The sequence below is a fragment of the Dendrobates tinctorius genome, unplaced genomic scaffold (genome assembly GCF_039654945.1).
Source record: "Dendrobates tinctorius isolate UK_male_01 unplaced genomic scaffold, ASM3965494v1 ptg000011l, whole genome shotgun sequence".
In the NCBI taxonomy this organism is placed as follows: Eukaryota; Metazoa; Chordata; class Amphibia; order Anura; family Dendrobatidae; genus Dendrobates; species Dendrobates tinctorius.
Window position 1 is genome coordinate 118,043,439 of NW_027361679.1, and position 26,376 is coordinate 118,069,814.

The window sequence follows — 26,376 nt, forward strand, 5'->3', positions numbered from 1 at the left end:
GTCCGTAATGCGTTCTCCAAGGGGAGTCTCCATAGGTGCCGGCTCCTGCCGCTCTATGCACCGTACGTGAGCCAGGCACACCGTTACCAGGCCTCACGCTGCATTACCAGCTGAGGGGGGGGGGAATTGAATATCAGATTTCCCCCGACGTTGCTTCCAGCTCTGGGGCCCCTGCAGCTCATATGGATGCTGTACAGGCGGCAACCAGGCCAGGTATCCTCTTCTCTCTACGGGTTCAAACCAACTGAGGGAGCGAGGGGGACCGCCCCTTTTATCTCTCTGTAGGTCTCCTGTTCCTAGGGGCGGATCCCCTCTCTCAGTGGGTGCTGTCGTGGCGAAGAGACAAAAAAAACCATTGTGGAATTGCACTTTTTTGCAATTTCACCGCACTAGGGATTTTTTGAGCACATGATATGGTAAAACGAATGGTGTCGTTAAAAAGTATAACTTGTCCAGCAAAAAACAAGCCCTCACACGGCCATACTGATGGAGAAAAAAAAAAAAAAAAAAAAAAAAAAAAAAAAAAAAAAAAAAATTATGGCTCTGGGAAGAAGGGGAGCGACAAATGCAAAAATAAAAAAGGGCAGGCAGTGTCTTGAAGGGGCTAACTATGCAAACTAGGGGGCTGGTCAGTGAGGGATCAGTGACCTGTCAGCAGTCTGCATCATGAATAGCTAATCAGAGCACCACATACACCAGCCCCGCCTTTGGACACGAGCATATCATTAACACAAAACTGAAGATAAAGAAACAACCACAAGACGGATTTCATCAACCAAGGTATCATTTTATTCAGTATAACGGCGCCGACCTGACACTGTGTGTAGGTTACCATGCATAATCCTGCTGACAGGTTCCCTTTAAGGAAAATTACTGATCATGTGCACAACACTTCAGGATTGTCATTGAATTGGCTTGCATAAGGATTCCATCGTGTTTTAGCCCATTTCTGAGCAGTATAAACGCCACGAAAACGTATCAAAAACGCACTGTGTGCACATAGCCTAAGTATCACACACTGTAGCACACTAAACATACTTTAGACAAGTCACAACCCATTTAGTAAGGTCACCTCACCTAAATCGAAGTCGCAAAAAAATGTCTGGACGCCTCATATATATAGTGCACGTCGATTTTTTTTTGTCCTGCCATAAGTAACAGAAGAATTCTGAAGTAATTAGCTTAATGTACAGAAAATAGGGCATATATAGGAGTTGTGGAGTTTCAGCAATTTTATCTTTCACATCAGGTGTTAGCAGGAGCAGCAGAGCTCGGCTTTTTTTTTACCACACACACACACACACACACACCATAGCTGGCAGTATCTAGGCAGTACATAGCTGATCTGTATTTGATGTATGTGGCTGTCAGATCAGTGATGTGAAACAGCAAATGCCACTTTGTTGAAGCATATGGCAAAGGACCATCTTTTTCATATGCACCAATAAAGTGGCTTTGGGAGTTTCACATCTCTGATATGTCAGCAACAGACAAACACAGCTCAGCACTTCCTAGTTAGTACAAGCTCTGATGTGGAGGCGTGCAGGGGAGTAGAGCTATGCTAGAAACAAGCTAACAATGTAAAAAACACTAGTGTCTGGGATATACACATTTTATTTTACATGCATGACAGGACGGATTTTGTCAATCTTTGTGTCATAAGCGGGTTTATGAGTTATACGGATCAAAGGCTGGAGGTATTGGAACACTGCCCAAATTCCCCCACTATGAAAAGATAATTAACCCCTTCATGATCAGATCGCTTGTATGCAGCAGAAATGCTCATTTGATATTAGTGCCACCCACAGGGTGGCACTCATTGCAATCCGGCTATGACAACCATAGAGGTCTGCTGGAGACCGCTAGTTGTCATGCCAAACCAACAGTGACCTACAATCTTGTGATGGAGTCACCGATGGGCGGGATTTCCAGCACTTTTGCAGGAAGCGCGAATTAAATGTCACTCTCAGAGATTGATTTTGGCATGTTAACAACTGCGGGTGGATCGCGATTCCACACGTGGCTGTTAAAGACATGTCAGCTGTTCAAAACAGCTGACACGTGCTAGAAAAGATGTGGGCTCAGAGCCCACATCAAAGGGGGAGACACGACATGCGCCGTACCAGTATGGCGCATGTTGTGAAGGGGTTAAAGCAAGTTACCTGGTGAACAGCACACATGGGAGTGTATGAGAAAAATGTGGTAAACATAGCACATGTAGGTGGAAAAATTTCACAACGGGTACAAAGCAAATTGCTATCAACCACTCAAACATGTGTCTAGTACATGGACATAGGAGGGACCAACTGCAAAAAGCATGCTAAAGAAAAACGGAAGGCAGTCATAAGGTCCCATAAAAAGAATATTTTATTACATACAAATACTAAAAATACACAGAGTACAATGGCAGGGGCAGAGAAAAATTGTACACATCAGGTGAACATGCAAAAAACATGGGCATACAGGCCGAACCTCTGCAGATGCCTGTATTTTACAGATTACTAAAAGACATGATGTAGGCAGTATTGGCGATAAACTAGTGAACATCTGGCGCAATGATAATTCATTGTAAATATGTTAATAAATAGAAAGCCGATGTTCATATGGCAAAAAACTAATCAAGTAAGGACATGCTGCCAATATACGGATAAAGAGCACATGCTTGTATAGCGCAAAGGATGTATAGAAATTTTTTTAGTATCACAAAAACTGTTCATGCAGGCTGCAGTGTAATTAGAGACAATGCTCATAACATGACAGGCAATATTTGCACATTATAACCAGCCGCCATGCATTCAATAGATTGTGTCGCACACAAGACAGAAGTACATTATAGCGCCATAGAGTTTGTCAGCATGAAGAAAACAGCCATATAACAGAAACAGTACCTGAATAATAAGAAGATGCCGCAGAGGAAAAAGGCCATCAGCCCTCTGCAGCATCATTCAGACCCTGCGGTGTAAGGGTACCTAATATATATATCCATTGGCATTCATTTTTAGCCAATCTCCGGTTTATATCACCACCCCTGATACCTAATTCCACTATATTAATTCCCTTAACAATGAGAAGATGTGGATTACAATGGTGAAACATCCTGAAGTGGCGGGGTAATGTCTTTAAGGAAGTAGTGTCCTGTACAGTTTTGGCCTTCTCGATGTACAGACAATGCTCCCGAACTCTAATTTTAAGTTCTCTGCTAGTTAGTCCTATATACATTTTCTTGCAAGGGCATTCAGCAAAATAAATTACTCCCTTACTAGAGCAGGTGATAGAGTATTTTCTCCATCCAATTGTAATTGAACTTCCTTCCTTAAGGATACAAATGCAGCTTTGGGACATCTTGAAGGGGTACAATTGACGGAGAATATGCTCTTGGTTACAGCTGACGTTGAGGCTTTGTACTCATCCATCAGACACACTGATGGTCTGAGGGCTGTGTCCCGTCATTTGTCATCGAGCAATCTCAGTAAGGAGATCTCTGAGTTGATCATTACTCTTTTGGAATGTGTCCTGACCCATAATGCATTTACCTTCAATGGAAAAATTTATCTTCAACTGCAAGGTACGGCAATGGGGGCCGCGTGTGCCCCCTCATATGACAACCTTTTTATGCTGGCATGGGAATGGGCTATTTTTCAAGAAGAAGAAATTCCAGGTATTGAGCATGTCCATAATTGGATGAGATTTATAGATGACATTATGTTCATCTGGGAAGGAAAAGTGGAAGATTTGGAGCTGTTTATGACAAGACTTAATAATAATCCGAATATTGTTTTGTCATAAATCGGGTAGGAACATTGAATTTCTTGATTTATCAATTGCAGTATCATCTGATGGATATCTAAGTTCATCTGTTTATCGTAAACCCACTGCGACAAACTCGCCATTACATGTATCGTCTTCCCATCTGAAGTCCACTATTAATGGTATACCAATCGGCTAATTCCTGCGAATCAAGAGGATCTGTTCTGATGACCATCCTTTTGAGATTCAGTCCAAAGAGCTAAAAGAGAGATTCAGAGAAAGGGGATATAGCCGGAGGAGTATCATTAAAAGATATATGCGAGCCAAGTGTACATCACGGGATCAGCTATTGCACAAGAATGAATCAACCAAACCGAGCACTTTGGAGGAGAATCAGGTAAGTTTCATTACGGAATTTTCAAATAACTGGTACGATCTTAAGGCCATCATTTAAAAACATTGGCAAATTCTATTTACCGATCATTCTATGAAAAAGATCTTGCCATCCCAACCCTCAATGGTGGCAAGGCGTGCTCCCAATCTTTGAGATATTCTCACTCATAGTACACGTATGAACTGAGAAGAAACAAGGATCAAAAAAGAATTTATGGTAAGAAGGGGTTCTTTCCATGTGGTCTGTGCAAGAGCTGCTGTTGTGAATGGGTCACCAGAGGAGGAAAAAAAACAAGCTAAGTCACAGAAAACCAGAGAGGTTGGTAACTATGCAGATTGCAGATCCCTGATCCTAACCACACAACTAGCAGCAGCCATGGAGCGTTCCTACAATGAACCTTGACGCTTCGTCACAGCCGGAGGACTAAATAAGCCTAAAGCAAGAAAAGGGGAAAACTAACTGCCCCAGAGCAGACCCCAAAGGAAAGACAGCCCCCACACATGTATTGACGGTGAAACAAGATGAAAACACAAACACAGGCAGGAAAATAGGCTGAGCAAACGATGGGGCCCAAACTAACTAGAAAGGATAGGAAAGGAAAGACACTGTCTGCAATCTGCCAAAAACCCTACAAAAATAATGTCCAACACTTCTGATAACAAAATTAACCCTGAAGTCACTAGACTTCTCACACTATATCAGCACTTTGAAATATTCTGAGACAGAGCAAAAAGAGGCCAATCTAATAAGGGACAAAAAAGCAAATCGGCAAATAGATAAATAAGAGTGGAAATTCAGCACAGCCCCAGCCGGGGCTGGCTGACCACACGAAAAACTGAATAGACCAACAAAATCAAGTGTGAACATTAACAGAAAAACTTAGCTTGAGCTGACTGGAACAGAGCTGAGAACCAAGACCTGACAAGCCAGAAGGAATCACCAGCACCAGAATAGGGCGTCGGCTGTCTTAAATCCAGTCTGAGATTCCTGAGGTCCAATCGTCATCCGCCTTATCAGGTGGCAGATCTCCACTGATTAAATCAGCCTCACTACCTCCTGTTACCACCAGAGGAAGCCTGGAAGGAGAACTCACAACTGGTAGACCAGAAAATGAACTCACAACAGGCTGCGCTAACATGAGAAAATGTCATACTTTCAATAATTTCGACAACTCTAGAAATTTTGAGATTAGAGCCCATATCACCTGCTCTAGTAAGGGAGTAATTTTTGTTCTGAATGCCCTTGCAAGAAAATATATATGTATATATATATATATATATATATATATATATATATATATATATATATATATATATATAGGACTAACTAACAGAGAACTTAAAATTAGAGTTCGGGAGCATTGTCTGGACATCGAGAAGGCCAAAACTGTACAGGACATTACTTCCTTAAAGACATTACCCTGCCACTTTAGGATGTTGTTTCATCATTGTAATCTACATCTTCGCGTTAAGGGAATTGATATAGTGGAATTAGTTATCAGCGGTGGTGATATAAACCGGAGATTGGCTAAAAAAGAAAGCCAATGGATATATAGATTAGGTACCCTTGCACCGCAGGGTCTGAATGATGGTGCAGAGGGCTGACGGCCTTTTTCCTCTGCGGCATCTTCAGGTACTTTTTCTGTTATATGGCTGTTTTCTTCATGCTGACAAACTCTATGGCGCTATAATGTACTTCTGTGTTGTGTGCGACAATCTATTGAATGCATGGCAGCTGGTTATAATGTGCAAATATTGCCTGTCATGTTATGAGCATTGTCTCTAATTACACTGCAGCCTGCATGAACAGTTTTTGTGATGCTAAAAAATTTTCTATACATCCTTTGCGCTATACAAGCATGTGCTCTTTATCCGTATATTGGCAGCATGTCCTTACTTGATTAGTTTTTTGCCATATGAACATCGGCTTTCTATTTATTAACATATTTACAATGAATTATCATTATGCCAGATGTTCACTAGTTTATCGCCAATACTGCCTACATCATGTATTTTTAGTAATCTTTAAAATACATGCATCTGCAGAGGTTTGGTGTGTATGCCCATGTTTTTTGTAAGTTCACCTGATGTGTACAATTTTTCTCTGCCCCCTGCCATTGTACTTTTAGTATTTGTATGTAATAACATTCTTTTTATGGGACCTTATGACTGCCTTCTGTTTTTCTTACACATGGGAGTGTAGATATTGTGAAAACGTCAATGGCAAAGTGCTAGAGAGGAGATAAGTTTCATGGAGGCCATTAGCTTCAGTGTTTTGAACCCAGAAGTATCATCCAGCAAATCAGATGTTGAGAGGGGTTAGCCATTTTAAGGGACGGGTTTTTGTGGACAACCATAGAGCAGGTGGGAAATTGTCCACCTAATCTCCACCCCAGGCTGGTCTGGGGTTTAGACAAAAAGCATCCAGAGGTGTTCAGTGGGACTGGAGAGGCTAACATCAACAATGTTTTTTTATGCCAACCCTGAGTGGGTGGATTCTCGCTACCACAAAGCCTGTGCTTTGTGTTACTACTTTGTTTTCCAATTCTTGCCCAAAGGGTACCATGGTTTATGCTGCATATAATAACCCAGTGAAGATCTTCCAGAGACCGTGTTCCCGTGTCTACTTCTGTACACAGCTGAGTGAGCAGATCTACCACAATACAGAGTAACAGGTAGCTGTTTTGGATAATCATTTTGACTAGATTTGTCCCTGTATAGCTCCTCTGGCATAAACATGTTAAGTGCAAGGGGAATCAGTGCTTTCATCTTGTGCAGCCGCGCCATCTGTCCTACATAGACAAGGTAAAACTCATTTAGGTTTCTTGAATTATAATTCTAGTATTACAGAGTCCATGGCCATATCCACGATTTGAGAGCATATTCCCATATGTGGGTAAAATGGCAGAAGTTTTGGTAGCTGGCAACCCACAGGAGAGCAACATCTCCCTGAATTCTGGAGATATCTTTCATGTGCGGCATGTGTACATGTTAGTCCTCTTAGGAGAATTTAACCTGTGATTATCAGATCACTTGTGCTATACACAGCAATATCTCAGTATTCTTGCATCTAGTGAAAATCATGGTCTCCTTTGAAGCCCAGCCACAGGGCATCAAGGGAGTTACTTAACGACAAGACTGTCATAGCAACCCATCGGTGACCAAGATCACGTCGATGGTTGCATTGAATGACACACCCCAAAGCCACGATCAGAGTTTTAACAGTAGAGAAAAAAAGAAAAACTGAAGGAGAAGCGCACATAGGGTTTTGTCAGATGGATAAAATATACCAAATCAGATTGCACTCACCATATATGTCTTTAGGTTAGCGTATGCAAACTCAGTTGACAGCTGCTGCAGCTCCACTGGTCAAGCTGGTGACCACAAACGTAGTGTTCTCTTGGAGAAGATTCGTGGATAATACTTTTACAGCAGCGCAGGTATTATCCACGAATCTTCTCTAAGATAGAGTTTTAACAGGGACATTTAACCAGTTGTTAATCGCAGGCTCCACCTGTGATTGTTTAGACGTAGGTCCTAGATGTGTCTCAGCCATTACCTGCTGGGAATGGGGCGAGCTCCATACACCCACTGTCACCTTGAGCAATACATGTATGGCAAATTTTGGTAAGGGGTTAGTTCTTTACTGGTTTGCCAAGCACTGGTGTTCTTCGATGCATGCAATTGAGAATTTTTACTCCATAAACATCATGGTCCAACCATGGCCCCATCCATCTGGTCTGGCCCATCCATCCGGTCTGTCAGAGGTCAAATCTCAGCAGTTCATAAAACAATTGAAAAATCTGTCCAGATATTTCTTAGCTCAGCCTTGACAGTTCACCCTCTGTGTCTTGTTCAGTGGTGGCCTGGGCCCATGTCTCTATGTCTCTGAGCAGTGAACATCTTGAACTTCTCAGCAATGCAGGGAGGTTACAGTTCTAGAATATGGCAGCACTGGAGGATAATGGGATCCTGGTTGCTACATATGATTATTCTCAAATCTTTAACAGTTTTTTTTGTAGCTTTTTTTTTTGCAACCCTTTTGACCATTTACAACAAGACTTTTAATGGTTCTATGATCACTCCCCAGTATATCAGTAATTTTATGAGTGCTCCATTTATTTGTAAAACTCAGTAATTTGACTTTTCAGAGTCAGTTGAATCTGTTTTGGCCAATTTGCTAAGGAAAACAAGATGCCTAATAATTATGCACATATAAAAAAACAAAACAAAAGTGGACATCCTTAGGCCTAGTCTTCCCTGCTCCACACATCACCAGATCTGCTTCATCCAATAAGCAAGTTTATGCTGCTTTAAATAGGAAAATATGCATAAAAATGACAAAACGAGCATATAAAAAATAATTTATTGGCATGCAGCTTTAATTATAGAGAATGCAGACTATTTTCCATTACATGAAATACGCAGTTGGAAGCACATCAAACTCTGATATTACCATCCATTAGAGGTTTGTGATCCTTCAGAAGGGATAGATTTGATAAATTCCATAATACTATGGTCCTTAAAGAGATGCCTAGAACAGGTCTATGGAGAGGGTGCTACCACATGAAGCAAGAAAAATATAGAACACGATTTGCAGAAGGGTCTTCTAATTCCAGTACATACTTTTTGGCTAATATGCAATGTGCCACAATGTGGTCATCCCTGATACGGGAGCTATTAGCACCGACTATACTTTACAAAGTGATTTATGCTCAGGCTCTCTGTACGGATTGAAGTGCCACTAAGAATAAATACACTATACCCAAAAACCCACTGGTCTGCATACTGGGATATGTGGAGGAAATTGGAATAGTTAATAGTGCAAAGCTTGCTATAGCCAGACTACTATATGTAGCAAGAAAGCTGATAGCGAGGAACTGGATCAGGAAAGAACCACCTTCTGGGAGAGAGTTTGTGAAACAGGTGTCTTGTATCATCCGGCTGGAGGAAAGGATATATGCTAAAAGAGGCAATTCTAAAACCTATGAGAGGTTGTGGAATCCCTGGCTACAATACGGTACACTTAACTGATGGGAATGTGCTATCTTTTACAATGCTGGTGTTGTGGATAAACCATTAATACCCGGACATAGGAACATTTCTGTTTTGTATGGTTTGATTGACAATATGGGTAAAAAGGATGACTAATGGTAAATTACGGTGTAAGAGAGAACAGGGATGTTCAATTTGTAAATCTATTGTTTGTGGAAGATTTACTGTATATTCTGTATTTTGAATTCTGATTAATAAAAATCTATTTGATCAAAAAAAAAAAAAAATAATAAATACACTACTTCTCAAGGTATTGCAGGCTTATTTTCACAGCCTGAACCTTGATCTTTCATCACACCAACACCTCCAGTTGTTAGAGCAAATTGTAAGGCATGTAGGCCATTTACTGCTAACAAAACGCCTCCTGCATAGTGGAAGGATACTGTATGTCCGGCTTTCATCTTAGCGAGCCCCATTTCGGAGCCCCATGATATCTACTATATAATCATCTAATTCTGTCTGTCTGTCACGGAAATCCCGCGTCGCTGATTTGTCCAACTCGGCCGAGTGCGACCAATCAGCGACAGGCGCAGTCCGGCCGTGAATTGGCGCGGCATTCGAACGACGCACGCCACTGCTACCATCGGGAGATCTGAAGCGCTAGCCGCTGATCTCCCAATGGTTGCTGCAGGTCATCTCCTGCCACACGGAGGTCAGCGGTGACGCAGCCGGGAGATGACCGGCGCAGCGCTCAATGTGTGGATGGTACCCAGGGTCTGGAGGAGAGGAGACTCTTCTCCAGGTCCTGGGTACCGTAAACCTGTAAGGCATAGGCAGCATCAATAGTAAAAAGTTGATCACAATTGTCAAACACTATGTTTGACAAGTGTGACCAACCTGTCAATTACATTCCAAGCGATGCTTCTAATCACTTGGAATGCGCTTGAATTCCGCACGTGAAAAACGTATGTTTTCCATGGGAATTACGCATGCGAATTCGCATGCATTTTTCCAGCGGCGGGAGTTACGGAAATGTTGCAGAAATTTCCGCAGCAGTTCTGCAACGTGGGTACTTAGCCTCAGTGTGACACCCAGCAGCGACCAGGCCCCAGCTGTGAGATCGCCGATCGTGGTGGATCGTCCTGGACCATCTTTTGAACGTCGGTCTTCCGCTGGCCATATTCTAGAATACCTGACGCGTTAGAATCGGGCCACCATCTAGTAATAAATAATCTTTATTTTAATAATTTATAATTGATTCCTATATGGACTATTTATTGGACAAGGATCAAAGTGTTATTACATTAATTACTTTTTTGGATTTAAAGGGAACCTGTCACCCCCCGCAGGCATTTTTAACTAAAAGAACCACCTTGTGCAGCACTAATGCTGCATTCTGTCAAGGTGCCTCTTTTATTTGGCGTCCATTCCACCACAGAAATAAGCGTTTTTAAAATTTGTCACTCATACCTGACGCTTGTCCGGGGGGCAAGTCTTTCCCCCGGGCATAGACGCCTCACCTCCATCAGTCATTTCCTCATGGCGCCGCCCCCGCAGCGTTCATTAATTTTCCTGGCGCCTGCGCTGTTATTTTTTTTCTTGGGCATGCGCAGTTAGTGCTGCCCGTCCACTGACATCACATGATGTCTTCCTTATCGCGCCTGTGTGGACGCGCGGCCAGAGATCCCGCCCCGCAGTGTGAATAAATCAGAAGAGACTGCGACGGGAAGAAGAGGACATCATCGCTAGAAGATGAGAGGTGCCGGACCGGACCACCCCACCCCTGGGTGAGTATAATATAACTTGTTTTTCTTCTCTTTCAGGTTACATTGGGGGCTTATCTACAGCATTACAGAATGCTGTAGATAAGCCCCTGATGGTGGTGGCCGCAGCTTATAGTAAAAAAAAAAAAAAAAAAAAATAGGCGACAGATTCCCTTTAACAACCAGTTTTGTTCACTGAAGGTCTGGAAAACGGTACAGTAATTAAAGACTGCAGACAACAATGAAGCATAGTGGAGGTTTCTCATATGTTTGGTGCTGCTTATCAGGAAATATAGTTAGTCAAGATTGCAAGTGTGCCTAAAGGAATTGATGCTTCAATCAGAAAAGGTTGATCACCCCAAGCATTGATTGGATTTAAAATTTTCATTAACACCAATTTTTTTTTTTTTTTTCAAAGCATTTCTACATCTGCCTAAAACTTTTGTGGTATATTTTATTAGCACACTGATTATATATATATATATATATATATATATATATAACACATACACACAGGGTGGGCCATTTGTAAGGATACACCTAAATAAAATGGGAATGATTGGTGATATCAACTTCCTGTTTGTGGCACATTAGTATAAGGGAGGGGAAAACTTTTCAAGATGGGTGGTGACCATGGCAGCCATTTTGAAATTGGCCGTTTTGGATCCAACTTTATTTTTTTTCAATGGGAAATTTAATATGCAAATTGCTATATTGCAAGACTCGTTTCAGGGTCGATTTTGACTTGTAGGATCGCTACTACCAACAGGTGGCGCTATAGAGTTCAAGTCCTCTTTCTCTCTCTAAAGAGGCAATTTGCATATTAAATTTCCCAGAGGAGCATTGCACGGCAAATAAGCCTCCTTTCCTTGACAAGCCAGAGCTGGTATGTCACTCTCCACAAGGAGATACCTTACCCCTAAGGCTAGTTTCACATTAGCGTTTACAGCCGCAGCGTCGGGCTGTGCACGGGCCGCAGCTAAGCCCCGCCCCTGCCGCGCCTCCGTCGGTAGCTCCGCCTACGGACGCATGACGCTGCATGCGTCCCCTATCTTTAGCACTGGGGACGCAGGCCGTGCACAGTATGCGTTTGGCGGCGCATGCGTCCTTTTGACGCTGCGCCGAGCGCACCAAATTGCAACCTGTTGCGTTTGGCGCAGCATCAAAAGGACGCATGCGCCGCCAAACGCATACTGCGCACAGCCTGCGTCCCCAGTGCTAAAGACAGGGGACGCAGGATGCATGCAGTGTTGTGTGTCGGTAGGCGGAGCTACCGGCGGAGGCGCGGCAGGGGGCTGGGCTTAGCGACGGCCGTGCGCAGCCCGACTCTGCGGCCGTAAACGCTAATGTGAAACTAGCCTTAGATCTTTGTTTACAGCCATTGACATGTCACGTGAGGAGCAGATAGAAATTGTTTTGATGTGTGGTAAGCGCAGTACCGGGTCTTTGCAGCAGATTTCAACGCAAGACACCCTACGCAAGAAAACTGTCACCATTACCATTTTATTTAGGTGTATCCATATAAATGGCCCACCCAAAAAAGTTTGCCTCATCACTGAACATAATGTTCTGTGTAAACTGAGGGTCCTAATACAATTTTTGTTTTGCCCATTCTGTAAATTCAGCGCACTGATCTGGGTCACCAACCATTCTATCTATATATACACAAACACACACACACATCTATCAGAATCAGTAGGATCTGTTGAAGCATTCCACAGTGATGACCACAAAGTGGCAGTGGTCAGAATTGTAAAATTTGGCCTGGCCGTGAAGGTGAAAATCGGCTTGGGGAAGAAGGGAATTAATTTTTGAAAGAAAGCTAAAAACAGACTGCTCACCCAGGATCCAATGTTACATGGCTAATAAGCCCCATAACATGCCAAAAATGCTGAAAGGGGTATTAAAAACAATATGGTAAATAATGTATCACTAAAAACGTAATCTAATCCTTCAAAGAATGTGGCCCGTCCAGTTTGTTTCTACATGCGGCCCATATACACAATGGAGTTTCAGACCACTGCTCTAGATGTTATCCACTTATTCATACATTTCCACCAGGAACAACAAAGAACAGTTAGGCTGAGTTCACACGTGGCGTTTTTTTCCACGTTTCCATGGCGGTTTTAACTGCGCGATTTTGCCGCGGAAAATAGGCATCCCATGCATTCCTATGGGATTCCGCAATGCTGTGCTAATGCTGCGGTTTTTACCGCGGCGGAATCGCTTTGCGGTAAAAAACGAAGCATGCTCATTAATTTCGCGGAATCGCTGCGATCCCGCACCCATAGGAATGCATTGTTCTGCTTACTTTCCGCATGTGGCTGTGCCCACCATGCGAAAAGTAAGCAGAACATTTGCGGATGGTACCCACGGTCCGGAGGAGAGGAGACTGTCCTCCGGGCTCTGGGTACCATATCCCTGTAAAAAAAATAGAATTTAAAATAAAAAAAATATTGTTATTCTCACCTTCCGACGTCCCGCGCAGCCTTCCCGCCTCTTCTCCACACTTCCAGTCCCAGTAAGCCTTTGCGAGCGATGACGTCCGTTCTCGCAAAGTCTCGCGGTCATTCGCGAGACATCGCAATCCCCCAAGAACAGACATCATCGCGGTAATTGTCGCAAAGGATTACTGGGACCGGGAGCGTGGAGAGAGGCGGGAAGGCTGCGCGGGACATCAGAAGGTGAGAATAACAATATTTTTTTATTTTAAATTCTATTTTTTACAGGGATATGGTACCCAAAGCCCGGAGGCATAGGCGGCCTCAATAGTAAAAAGTTGGTCACACTCGTCAAACGCTTGGAAAACGCTAGCAATTCTGCAAGCTAATTACGCTTGCAAAATGCTAGTTTTTCCGCGGGAAAATCGCGGGAATTTAAAATGCGATTTTCCAGCGGAATGGAATTCTTGTGGTAATGTCCGCGAGAGTTCCGCTACGTGTGAACCCAGCCTTATAAGAAAAGATGTTCCCGAATTATTATATCATGTGGAATACAAACAGTTACTAAAACAAACGACAGAAGCTCTTTATAAAGCCGGTAACTGTGCGCCAGATTACAGCTCCTGTCTGTTATGAATGGGTCACCGAGGAGAAAAAAGCAAAACAAGCTAAGTCACAGAAAACCAGACCGGTGGGTAACTATGCAGATTGCAGATCCCTGATCTTACCACACACCTAGGAGCTTGCCTACGATGTTCCTAGACGCCTCGTCACAGCCGGAGGACTAAATAAGCCTAAAGCAAGAAAAGGGAAAACTAACTGCCCCAGAGCAGACCCCAAAGTAATAGATAGCCCCCACACATGTATTGACGGTGAAACAAGATGAAGGCACAAACACAGGCAGGAAAATAGGCTGAGCAAATGATGAGGCCCAAACTAACTAGACAGGAAAGGAAAGGCAAGTCACTGTCTGCAACCTGCAAAAAACCCTACAAAAATAATGTCCAACACTTCTGATAGCAAAATTAACCCTGAAGTCACTAGACTTCTCCCACTATATCAGCACTCTGAAATATTCTGAGACAGAGCAAAAAGAGACCGAACTAGTAAGGGACAAAAAGCCAATTGGCAAAATACTGATAAATAAGAGTGGAAATTCAGCACAGCCCACAGCCGGGGCTGGCTGACCCCACAAAAAACTGAATAGACCAACAAAATCAAGTGTGAACATTAACAGAAAAACTTAGCTTGAGCTGACTGGAACAGAGCTGAGAACCAAGACCTGACAAGCCAGAAGGAATCACCAGCACCAGAATAGCCTGGGAAGGGCTCATGGGGTACAATGTCTCATTAATGCAGCCTGCCCGGTTAGGGTACTTTGGGGAGACTGCGAAGGCCATGGTCACACACAGGGCTGTGGAGTTGGAGTCGGAGCCCATTTTGGTGGAGTTGGAGTCGGTGTCATGGATATTGAGGAGTTAGAGTCGGAGGTTTGGCTTACCGACTCCACGGCCCTGGTCACACATGGTCATAGTGCCACTTTTAGTTACTTCTACAGCATCAGAATTAGTCACCACTTAACAACAAGCATCTTTATTACTTCGTAAAGTCACGCTACAGTGATATAGTGAAGTTCTGTGGTAGAGCAGGGTGACGATCTCCTTACACTACCGCTCTGTTCTGTAAACAGTACGTTGCTTTAACAGGGACTGTCGGCACAGAATGACTTGTCAAGCAAAGTCCAGGCGTCCGGGGCTTTACAGTAGGGTCAATCATTTACATACACCTTCCCACTTGCTTGTTGTCCATCTATTACCACCCTTCTCTGGCTCTATGATGCCAGAGCTGTCAAATAAGGGGGTGGAGAATTATGGAAACCAAGCAGGTGGAAGGGTATATATACGAGATAGGCCCCACCATGGGGCTCCAAGGGGTGAGACTTAGTTTGGTCAGTCTGTGCCATCCTTTTAAAACTGTGGTCTACAGAACGGGAGGGCAATGCGGTGGTAGAGGCGCGAGCACAAGACATCAGAGTCCCGGCGCGATATGTTATTATGTGTGATGACAAACGCTGGTGGACATGTCAGTATCCTGGATTTGACAAATATACGAAGTTTATTATATTAAAACTTTTGGTGTGACTGTGCAGGGGGGGGGGCTCATACACTGAAGAGGCTGCTGTGGGAACCGTTATACAGTTTGGGCACTAGTGTGGAAGCTCATGTTAGGGCCATCACATTAGGGGACTATGTGGGGCCCAACATATAGTGTGGGGGCTACTGTGTAAAGGGGAACTCCGGACTCATTACTACTTTCTAGGGAGCAATTTTACCCACTAGAGCAGAGACCTCCCCAACCTTTCTGAACTTAAAAGCCACATTCAGCTCTGATAGTAATGCCTTCCTTGTACCCTCTATGTAAGGGGCACTATGTGAGGAAAGAAGAGCACTGTTAATGTACCACACAATAAGTGCAGTAATAGGGACACATACCCCAATACTGAACTGCCGCTGCTGTATCAGAAGAATGAAGAGATTACGCAGGTCAGGAATAGATGGGGACGGGGCTGGGAATGTGAGTAGTCAAATGTGTCTGTTCTAATCTTTACAGATGAGTCATAACGGGAAGAAGTTGCTATGTCGGTCTGGGACCGATGGAAGAGACGAATGAACGACTCCATCAGGAAGAATGTCAGCTGTCAGTCACTATCTATAACTGTACTGGGATCACTTGTAAGTTCTGCAGGACTGGTGTCTACCACTATATGGCCACAGTATAGCGGTAATATTGGTGTTGGTCATACAGATTTATTTTCAGTAACACCAAGGTCATATGCGGATGTTTTCCTATACCCACAATTGGGGTACACCAATGTAGTTATAATCAGGGTGACCAGGCAAGGGGCCCTGTTGTGAACACTTGTGACCTGACTTCTGAGTTTGGGCTCCCTCTGGTGGTTGCTGCAGGTAATGGAGCTGGTCGGGTTGACAGAAGTCAATTACCTGAAGAGGATGAGTGGAGATCAGGTGTTACAGACTGGGAAGATTTAAGTCAACAAGCTTCCCTCAGTTGCTGCTGGTGATTTGGTTTTCTTTCTGTGCATTTTGAAGTCCTCTTGCCCCCTGCTTGGTCCTGCATCATTCAGATAAGTGATTTGTTTGTTGGAATCTTTTTGCATTTGATCCAGTTTTCGCCTTTCTCTGCTTTCTGCTTTGCTGTGTGGGTTCAGCATTGTTCCTGGCTGGGACCAGTGCTGGACCCCGTTCCATATGTCACAGCTTATGTCAGTCTCTTCAGTATTGCTAGTCCCCAGTTATATCAGTATAATTTGTTTTGCTTCCAGTTCACACCAGAATGTTGATCTTGTGGGGTAGAGGTCGTGTGGCCTCAGTATTTTTGCATATCAGAGGAGTTGGATTTTTCTTGAGTTTTTTTGCGTGATTGCAGACAGGACAGGAAATATACTATCTAGACAGTTTGGGCCCCATCATTTGCTTACTCTATTTTCTGCCTGTGTTTGTGCCTCATCTTGTCTCACCGGCAATATATGCTTGGGGGCTATTCCTTTGGGGGTTCTACTCCGGGGCAGTTTAGCTTTCCCGTTTATTGCTTTAGGCTTAGTTAACTCTTTGGCTGTGCCGAGGCATCTAGGGCATCGTAGGTACGTCCCACGGCTAATTCTAGTTGTGTTGTTAGTTTAGGGGTCTGCAATCCACTTAGTTACCAACCAATCTGGTTGCCTAGCTTATTATTCCCAGGCTATCCTCCTCGGTGATCTAATCATAACAGGGCCCACTCAGATGTTTCACCCCATCCCGTGCCGCCTCCCTAGCTATGCCTCTTTGTTAACCAGATACCAGATTCTGCCAGTGTACCTGAGGAATCTTAGCACATGCACTCATGGGTAATGAGTGCCCTAATATTCTTGGATTTGCGTGCTACAACAGTCTTCTTCAGAAAATCCCAATTATTCTCTATCTGGTTCATGTCAGGTGACAGATGGCTACTCCAGGACTTCTTCTGAAACCAAACACTAGTGGACATTGATGTACGTTTGAGATCATTGTTCAGCTGGAAAGCCCAATGACGTCCAAGTGTCTGCTTCCTCAGCAAGCCTTATGCCTTCTAGGATTTCCTGATACTTGATTGACGCCATCATGCAAGCAGAATCATAGAAACGTAGAGTTGGAAGGGACCTCCTGGGCCATCTGGTCCAACCCCCTGCTCAAAGCAGGATTCGCTAAATCATCCCAGTCAGATGTCTGTCCAGCCTCTGTTTGAAGACTTCCATTGAAGGAGAACTCACCACTTCTCTTGGCAGCCTGTTCCACTCATTGATCACTCTAAAGTAATGGTAACTCTAAAGCCCAGTCACAGAGACACCGTCATGCTTCACTTTAGTACTGTTACTATTCAGTATACTTTTCTCCTACTCCAGACACCGCTGATCCACAAGCCCGAAAAAGTCCTGAATCATCAAGCCACAGGCTGTAGAAACAAGTGTCTGGAGGAAGGAAAACTGGGAAAGCAGTGACTGTCATGGGTGCCCGACATTTGTATGTATGAGGGCTTGCCATGGTTCTCGCTGGCCACTTACTGGTTGCAGCAGTCACGGTGGAGAGAGGACAGAGGACCCATCCATCATTATGCAAAAGTGTGAGGCTTACATCCCTTTCAAAAGAGCAACAAATGGACAAACTCGTTAAAGTGGATCAGTCATCAGATTTCACCAAACTGCACAAATTGTTGAATAGATCTCAGACCTGATGAGGCTGCTATATTTACACTGAAAATTTAATGTCAGAATGGTAGTGTAATCCATTAAGAAAGTTCGATCTCAATCTTTGCCCACTTATCCCATTTGGGAGTGCAGAGATTGAAAATCCTTGTCAGAATAGCTGCTTAAAGTAGGGACACCAGCCTCACCAGGTCCAAAATTCCTTCAGTGATGCAAGTATGGTGAACCTGGTTACAGATGCATTAAGTGCTGTATTCCTGAGCTGGTGATGTTTTTGGGGGGGGGGGGGGGGGGGGGGGGGTGTCACAGCCAATATCACCTTAGACACCATCCAGAGCTTTTTATTTTTCAAAAATCGACTTTTCCTTAAAACAAGCAAAAAAGGTTTGCTCTGGGCTGATAGGTGGTGATGGCCGGCACAGAAAAGTGCGTCCCGGTCAGGGCTATGGGGGCTCACACTGTACGCCAGTTCAGTATAAAGGTCAGCACAGGGCGCTCACACTACGCCAGATCAGCGCTCAGGATAAAGGTCAGCACAGGGCGCTCCCATTGTACGCCAGCTCAGGATAAAGTTCAGCACAGGGCGCTCACACTGTACGCCAGCTCAGCGCTCAGGATAAAGTTCAGCACAGGGCGCTCACACTGTACGCCAGCTCAGCGCTCAGGATAAAGTTCAGCACAGGGCGCTCACACTGTACGCCAGCTCAGCGCTCAGGATAAAGTTCAGCACAGGGCGCTCACACTGTACGCCAGCTCAGCGCTCAGGATAAAGGTCAGCACAGGGCGTTCAAACTGTACGCCAGCTCAGCGCTCATGATAAAGGTCAGCACAGGGCGCTCAAACTGTACGCCAGCTCAGCGCTCAGGATAAAGGTCAGCACAGGGGGCTCACACTGTACGCCAGCTCAGCGCTCAGGATAAAGGTCAGCACAGGGCGCTCACACTGTACGTCAGCTCAGCGCTCAGGATAAAGGTCAGCACAGGGGGCTCACACTGTACGCCAGCTCAGCGCTCAGGATAAATGTCAGCACAGGGTGCTCACACTACGCCAGCTCAGCGCTCAGGATAAAGGTCAGCACAGGGCTCTCACACTGTACGCCAGCTCAGCGCTCATGATAAAGGTCAGCACAGGGCGCTCAAACTGTACGCCAGCTCAGCGCTCAGGATAAAGGTCAGCACAGGGGGCTCACACTGTACGCCAGCTCAGCGCTCAGGATAAAGGTCAGCACAGGGGGCTCACACTGTACGCCAGCTCAGCGCTCAGGATAAAGGTCAGCACAGGGGGCTCACACTGTACGCCAGCTCAGCGCTCAGGATAAAGGTCAGCACAGGGGGCTCACACTGTACGCAAGCTCAGCGCTCAGGATAAAGGTCAGCACAGGGCGCTCACACTGTACGCAAGCTCAGCGCTCAGGATAAAGGTCAGCACAGGGGGCTCACACTGTACGCCAGCTCAGCGCTCAGGATAAAGGTCAGCACAGGGGGCTCACACTGTACGCAAGCTCAGCGCTCAGGATAAAGGTCAGCACAGGGGGCTCACACTGTACGCCAGCTCAGCGCTCAGGATAAAGGTCAGCACAGGGGGCTCACACTGTACGCCAGCTCAGCGCTCAGGATAAAGGTCAGCACAGGGGGCTCACACTGTACGCCAGCTCAGCGCTCAGGATAAAGGTCAGCACAGGGGGCTCACACTGTACGCCAGCTCAGCGCTCAGGATAAAGGTCAGCACAGGGGGCTCACACTGTACGCCAGCTCAGCGCTCAGGATAAAGGTCAGCACAGGGTGCTCACACTACGCCAGCTCAGTGCTCAGGATAAAGGTCAGCACAGGGCGCTCACACTACGCCAGCTCAGTGCTCAGGATAAAGGTCAGCACAGGGAGCTCACACTGTACGCCAGCTCAGCGCTCAGGATAAAGGTCAGCACAGGGAGCTCACACTGTACGCCAGCTCAGCGCTCAGGATAAAGGTCAGCACAGGGGGCTCACACTACGCCAGCTCAGTGCTCAGGATAAAGGTCAGCACAGGGAGCTCACACTACGCCAGCTCAGTGCTCAGGATAAAGGTCAGCACAGGGAGCTCACACTACGCCAGCTCAGTGCTCAGGATAAAGGTCAGCACGGCACAGGGCGCTCACACTATACGCCAGCTCAGTGCTCAGGATAAAGGTCAGCACAGGGAGCTCACACTATGCCAGCTCAGTGCTCAGGATAAAGGTCAGCACGGCACAGGGCGCTCACACTATACGCCAGCTCAGTGCTCAGGATAAAGGTCAGCACAGGGCGCTCAAACTGGTCAGCACGACACACCTGCACAGACAGCCGGAACGGGAGCTGACACGTCGCACACCCCACACTCACGTTGACAGCTGCCGGCACATATAACACCCACGCCGGCTCTCTATGCTCAGGACTCACCGAGGCCTCTCCTCCTCCCCCACAAGCTCGGTGTTCCGGTTATTCACCATCCCGGCGCTCGGTACGGACTCTGTTTTCCACTCCCGGAGGAAATAACGTCAGTGAGGCCACGCCTCCCTTATCAGCCGCTGACATCACAAACAACAAGTGAGCTGAGCGGCTCCTCCCGTGACGCCATACGTAGGCGTGACCCGCGATGTGGTGAGGGGCGTATGTAGGGGATCGGGTCCGGCGGGCAGGGGATGTTCCCGTCTGGTGCCTGATGTGTCACCGGCAGGTGCATTCTGCCGCCCCCTCCCGTAGTGGGAATCGGTAGCTTTCTGAGCCGATCAGGCGGCTCAGGCTCAGCGATGGTGCAGCCCGCCCGGTCAGGGTGACGTCAGCAGCGTGCTCAGATCAGCTGATGACCCTGTGACGTCACTAGGCGGCAGCGCACAAAACGGTGCTGTTTTGGTGAAGCTATACACACCAGAAGATTTATTTTAATAGGGAGGAGAGGAATTTGAAGACAAATTATGGGGATCAAGGTGGGATGGGTACAAACACGGTATTGGGAGGGGGGTGGTTGCAGACACCGTATGGTGAGTGAGAGGGATGCTTGCACACATCGTATGGGGAGCAGGGTTGTATTAGACTGTAGTTTCACACTAGCGTTTATTTCCTGCAGCGCACGGCGCCGGTAAGCCCCGCCCCCTGCCGGCTCCCTGCCCGCCCCATCCGGTCATCGCCGCCTACTAGGGCGCAGATCGCAAGCGCCCATGTGCGCTAGTAGGCGGCGATGACCGGATGGGGCGGGCAGGGGGCGGGGCCTAGCGGTGCCGTGCGCTGCAGGAAATAAACGCTAGTGTGAAACTAGCATAAGCGGATGTACCCTGCTATTGCCACATGGGCACATGGACCTACACATCAAGGAAAAAATCAGGCCCTCACACTGGTGCAAATATTCTACTGGGTCCCAGGAATTTCCACAGTTTTGACAGTGCTCAATCGTGCATATTACATCTGTCAGACATGTAATCCCGGTCAACTTCAACGTGTACCCCCGAAGCATCTTGCTAAGCCCGACTATCCTTTGCAAAGGCTCCAGGTGGACCATATCACGTTGCCTAAGTCTGGAAGGTATGAATACTGTTTGTTTGTTGTTGACATGTTCTCCAGTTGGCCGGAAGCATTCCCTGTTACCAACATGACCGCAAAAACCACAGCGAAGAAACTGGTGAGGGAGGTCATATGCAGATATGGGGTTCCAGAAGTTGTTGAAAGTGATCAAGGTCCGTATTCTGACTCATGGATATGTAGAACGTATGGTGCCTGGATAGACCTCTCTTTCTGGGCCCCTTCCGTATTGACCTGTAGTTCATACCGATTAATCAGACAGCTTAACTCAGCCACGATCTCATGTAAGAAGACTCCAGGAAAAGAGGGATGCTTTAACTGAAATTCTTGTATTATGATGAAAGCAGCAGGTAAAAAGGAATATTCTTCAGAGGACATGTAACAGGAAGCATACAGATGGAGGGACGATCACAAAATGGAGAATAAGGAGGGAACAAACATACATCACAGGACTACAGGGAGAGAGTTGGAACAAAATACAGGGAAAGGCAAACTTCTGCCTAGCAAAAGAGATGCAACACAAACAATGCAAATATTAATTGATTTCCCAAGTCGTGGGACATGACAGTCCGGCCTTTTCTTCTCATGTGTACCAAGAAGCTCTGACAATGCTTGGATCCACTGTGGCCCTCCATGCTCCGTACCACCCACAATCCAGTGGGAAAGTTGAGAGGCTGAATGGCACACTGAAGGGACAATTGACCAAAATGATGCAGGAGACTACGGCTCCATGGCCAGAGCTCCTACCCATTGTACTATACCACATTCGTACTACCCCTATTGCAAAACATGGCCTGTCCCCATATGAGATATTGTTTGGTTCTAGGCCCCCAATTGCAAACTTCCAGCCCCAGCAGTTATCAGAAGAAACTGACCGTGCTGTTTAATGTGTTATTCAGCTTAGTAAAAATCTTGCTAACACCCATGCTCTAGTTTCTTCTTCTCTTTCAGATTCAACAGAAACCGACACCTGTCATAACCGGAAGCCTGGTGATTTTGTAGTCGTGAAAAGGCATGTCAGGAAGCACGGACTAGAACCCTTGTATGACTGTCCATATCAAGTCCTCCTCATCACCCCTATATCAGTGAAACTAGAAGGAAGACCGGCTTGGATTCACGCATCGCACTGCAAGCTGGTTAAACAAGCCAATAGCAAATAAGGGGGCAAAATGTTTTGGTCTTTCGCATTTTCCATATTATTTTTGGTAACCGCATGGGACAGCCTAAATTCCCCAACGTCCTTGAATAATAAGTTTATACAACATCATGAAAAATTACTGAGAGATTTGTTGGGCAATTCCCAGTCTCTGGCAGACTGTTGGATCTGCGTGTATTCACCAATGTCAGCCACGAGCATCCCCTTTTTGGCTATTCCTGTTCCACCTGAGAGTTATTTGCTTGGACTGACTGTTCTGACACACTCGCTAATAATGCCACAGATAATGCTAAGTTATGGAATTTAACTGTTGGTATACCTATTGTGGGATGGGTGGGATACCCCTGGTGGCAAGGTAACCTTTCAGGAAGCAATACACAACTTCAATATTTGGCATACAAAGGAGGGGCTTGGGTCCCTAAGAATAAGACTAGCCTAACCAATCTAGGGCAAATTCCAACGTATGGTTTACAAGTCAGTTTCAATGTAACTTCACACTCTACTGCCTTCAAACCAATGTTGTTAGAAAGAAGGTTACATAACACATCATGGGAAGTTTCTAATTTGTTTCCCCAGGGTTCTAACGAAACCTGTGCCAGTATTCCTGGCAATATATCTTGTAATGAGTCCTCTGAATATGTACCAGGAACCCCCACTTGTGGAAATCCTGATGTAGGTTATTGTAGCCCTTTAGGACAATCTCCAGCATGGTGTATGCTTCAGAATGCATCTGCATTCATAGACTTAGTTCATACTGTAGATAGGTACTGCAACGTTCAGCCCTATGGGATTTACCTGATGATATGTTCTGGGTATGTGGAGACAATGCTTATAAATGGTTGCCAGTAGGGGTAAGAGATACTTGTACTCTGGGTCGCTTGACCCTGGCCACCTTTGCTATTCCAAACAAACAGTTGGATGCACAGGCTATACCCAAACATACATTATACAAAAGAGCTGCGGACAATTCACCCCGACCTTCAGGGAGACCACATACAGCACAGATGAGTGTGGCCAATAAAATTGTCAGTTCTGTTTTCATCTACCCTATGATTACACAAATGTGGGATAAATTGGTTAGGGCCACAGACTAGATGATCAAATTTGGGATATATTGGATATACTTAATACTACTGTTGCTGTCCAAAATCAACTGATTATAGTCACTAATCAACATACTATAGTGCTGGACTACTTAAGAGCAGCACAAGGTGGTATGTGTCAGTTCATCGGACCCGCTTACTGTCATTATATAGATCCTAACAGTACTATGAAGTTAAAGTTAGAAAACATTCAAAGACTCAGAGATCAATACGATAACGGCAATGACCGTAATAAGGACAGTTGGTGGTCAGACACCTTCTCCTTTCTCAATCCAGCCAATTGGTTTAAGGGAATTGAGGGCTGGATAGCTGGGATCTTGCAAAGCTTGTTACACATTGCTGCCTGTATCCTTGTTGTATATGTGATACTAAAATTTGTTTTTTGGTGTATTTCTGTATGTATTAGGAAATTCTGCTCTAAGACAACTAATGATGATAACAAAGGCGTCGTTGCCCCTGCTCTTCTCTGCACCGATCTCAAAAGGCTACTTGATGAAGATGTTGAAGCCAAGCACATGGCTACCTACAAAAGATCGCCACCACCGTCATCAAAAAATGTTATTCGTGAATTGCAGTATACAAGGGGGATGGGTGCGCCGCGACAGCCATGACTGGTAACACGGCATCAGTCATGTGAAGACCAGTACCCCTTAAGCTGCTAGCTTGGGATAGCACCTCTGATGCTGCATATGTGTTAAAAAAAATTATCTAGGGGGGATTGTGAAGGGTTAAAACTAAAATCAAAGCTGAAGTTTCATTTTCTCCATTCTCTGAAGGTTTCGTTTCTCTATTTTTGTTGCTGTAAGATAAATTTTTTGTAACTGGGATGAAAAGTTCAGGCTGTCATGAAACCAGACTGTTCCTCATCAGGTGCAAGATAAGGGACCCGGGGGTATATTACTCTGAAGAATATGCCATTATACTACTTTCTATGCTATGTAAATACGGACATATATGCAATTTCTGGTTTTCTTGCAATATTATTGGCTTATAAAGTGAAGTGATGCTATTGGCAGTTGAGAACTTTGCATAATTAAGCAAAATAATATGAAAGAAGTGACTAAAATAAATGGGTTTAGCAATCTCCTTGGATCGTCCCGTACAGAGACCCCCTTCTCCGTGTAGTCATTTGAATTGCTAGCAACACTCTGTGGAATAATTTCCAAATCACTGGATCAACCGTGAAGGGTTAATTTAACCCTCTCCCTATCAATATATGCAGCAAATAAATGCATGTTCACTTTGGCCATAAAGCATACAAAACCTACAAGAAGAATATAAGCATAATCTCTGCTGTAATTAAATAAGTAAAAAGCAAAGATGTATTTAAATAATACAGGGTTTTTAGTCATACGATTTTTGATCAAAAATAGCATTAAAGCCAACCCATCGTCGACAAGGTTACTCTGATCGGGACGATCCTACGCTGTCTAATATTAAAAACCTTACTACGTGTCAGAGTTGACCTCAATGTGTGAATAAGGGCAGACAAAAAGTCCGGGTCCCGACCTGTGGACACCAGTCTAGGGAAGCCTTTAAATGTTATTTCCAGCTCAGGAAAGAGGGAGGCCACACCCCGGCTTGCACAGAATGCAAAAATAAAAAAAAATAAAAAATTGAGCTTGATTTAAGTTGGTATACATGCAGCACATAAACACATGTTCACTTTGACAATAAAGCATACAAAACCTACAAGAAGCAAAATAAACAGACCCTATGGGATGAGGTGGGATGGCTTTTATGCTATTTTTGATCAAAAACAGTATTACTAAGAACCCTGTATTATTTCAAGCATTTTTGCTTTTTACTTATTTAGTTACAGTAGGAGTGCTCCTGCACTCTAACTGTAAGGGAGGGACAGGACTGTAGTCGTGACCCAAATTACTGCAACATCTATACCAGTCCTTCCCCTACAGAAAACTACTCTTCAGCATACCTGCATCTCCAGATTCAGCTTCCTCTGGGCACTTCCCAAGTGACGACGGTCCCTCTTTCAGGTGGCCTCCAGCAATGGAGACACAATCCAAGTTAACTTTAACATTTTCTTTACTGAGTACTTCACACGTTACATCCATAGTTGGTACATCATGACACTTGCTGGTTTCCTCATCTTTCCCTTTCTGGCTGTCACTTCTGTGCAGTACACACCCGGACCGGACCGTCCTAGACTGCTCCCCAATTCCTTCCTGGCCTGACCTCGCCATGATGACAATTCTTTCTGCCTGTTTCGCCCCAGACTCAAAATCATCAGTCACCAGGTTTGGTTGCCTCTGGTAAAGCATCCGTCCCGCCTGTACCGATCTTGTTGAAGCTCTAACTTCTTTCATCTCTTCTGCCCAACCGACTCCTGCCCTAAAAGCATCTGACCAGGCGATTAGTCACCACAGCTTTCCCTTCTTATTCTGGCCCACTGCTATAACACACAATGGCCGTGGAAAACGTGGGCTGCAGCGCTTTAACATTGCATGGCTGCCAAGCTGTCCAGGCCTACAGCTCATGTGGACACTAGG

At 45.2% G+C, this 26,376-nt stretch overlaps 1 protein-coding gene and 1 long non-coding RNA gene across 7 annotated transcripts in view; one reads left to right on the forward strand and one right to left on the reverse strand.

The window, feature by feature from the left end:
* The window catches only part of R3HDM4 (R3H domain containing 4), a 57,692-nt gene extending 36,827 nt beyond the window's left edge, over nt 1-20,865 (reverse strand). The window contains exon 1 of one of the 6 annotated variants that reach the window (XR_012220477.1): nt 20,492-20,863. Coding sequence is in view for 2 of the 6 variants with exons in the window: in XM_073546920.1 (XP_073403021.1) it covers nt 20,492-20,541 (50 nt within the window). In the remaining 4 variants the exon portion in view is untranslated. Of the gene's footprint in view, nt 1-20,434; nt 20,470-20,491 lie in introns of those variants that run through there. The other 5 variants (XM_073546940.1, XM_073546947.1, XM_073546912.1 and 2 more) reach the window with 5 other exon arrangements.
* A 406-nt stretch (nt 20,866-21,271) lies between these two features.
* Nucleotides 21,272-24,974, forward strand: LOC141050058 (uncharacterized). The gene is made up of 2 exons (XR_012220475.1): nt 21,272-21,610; nt 22,559-24,974. It is a non-coding gene; the product is annotated as an uncharacterized lncRNA (long non-coding RNA).
* Nucleotides 24,975-26,376: the final 1,402 nt, after the last annotated feature.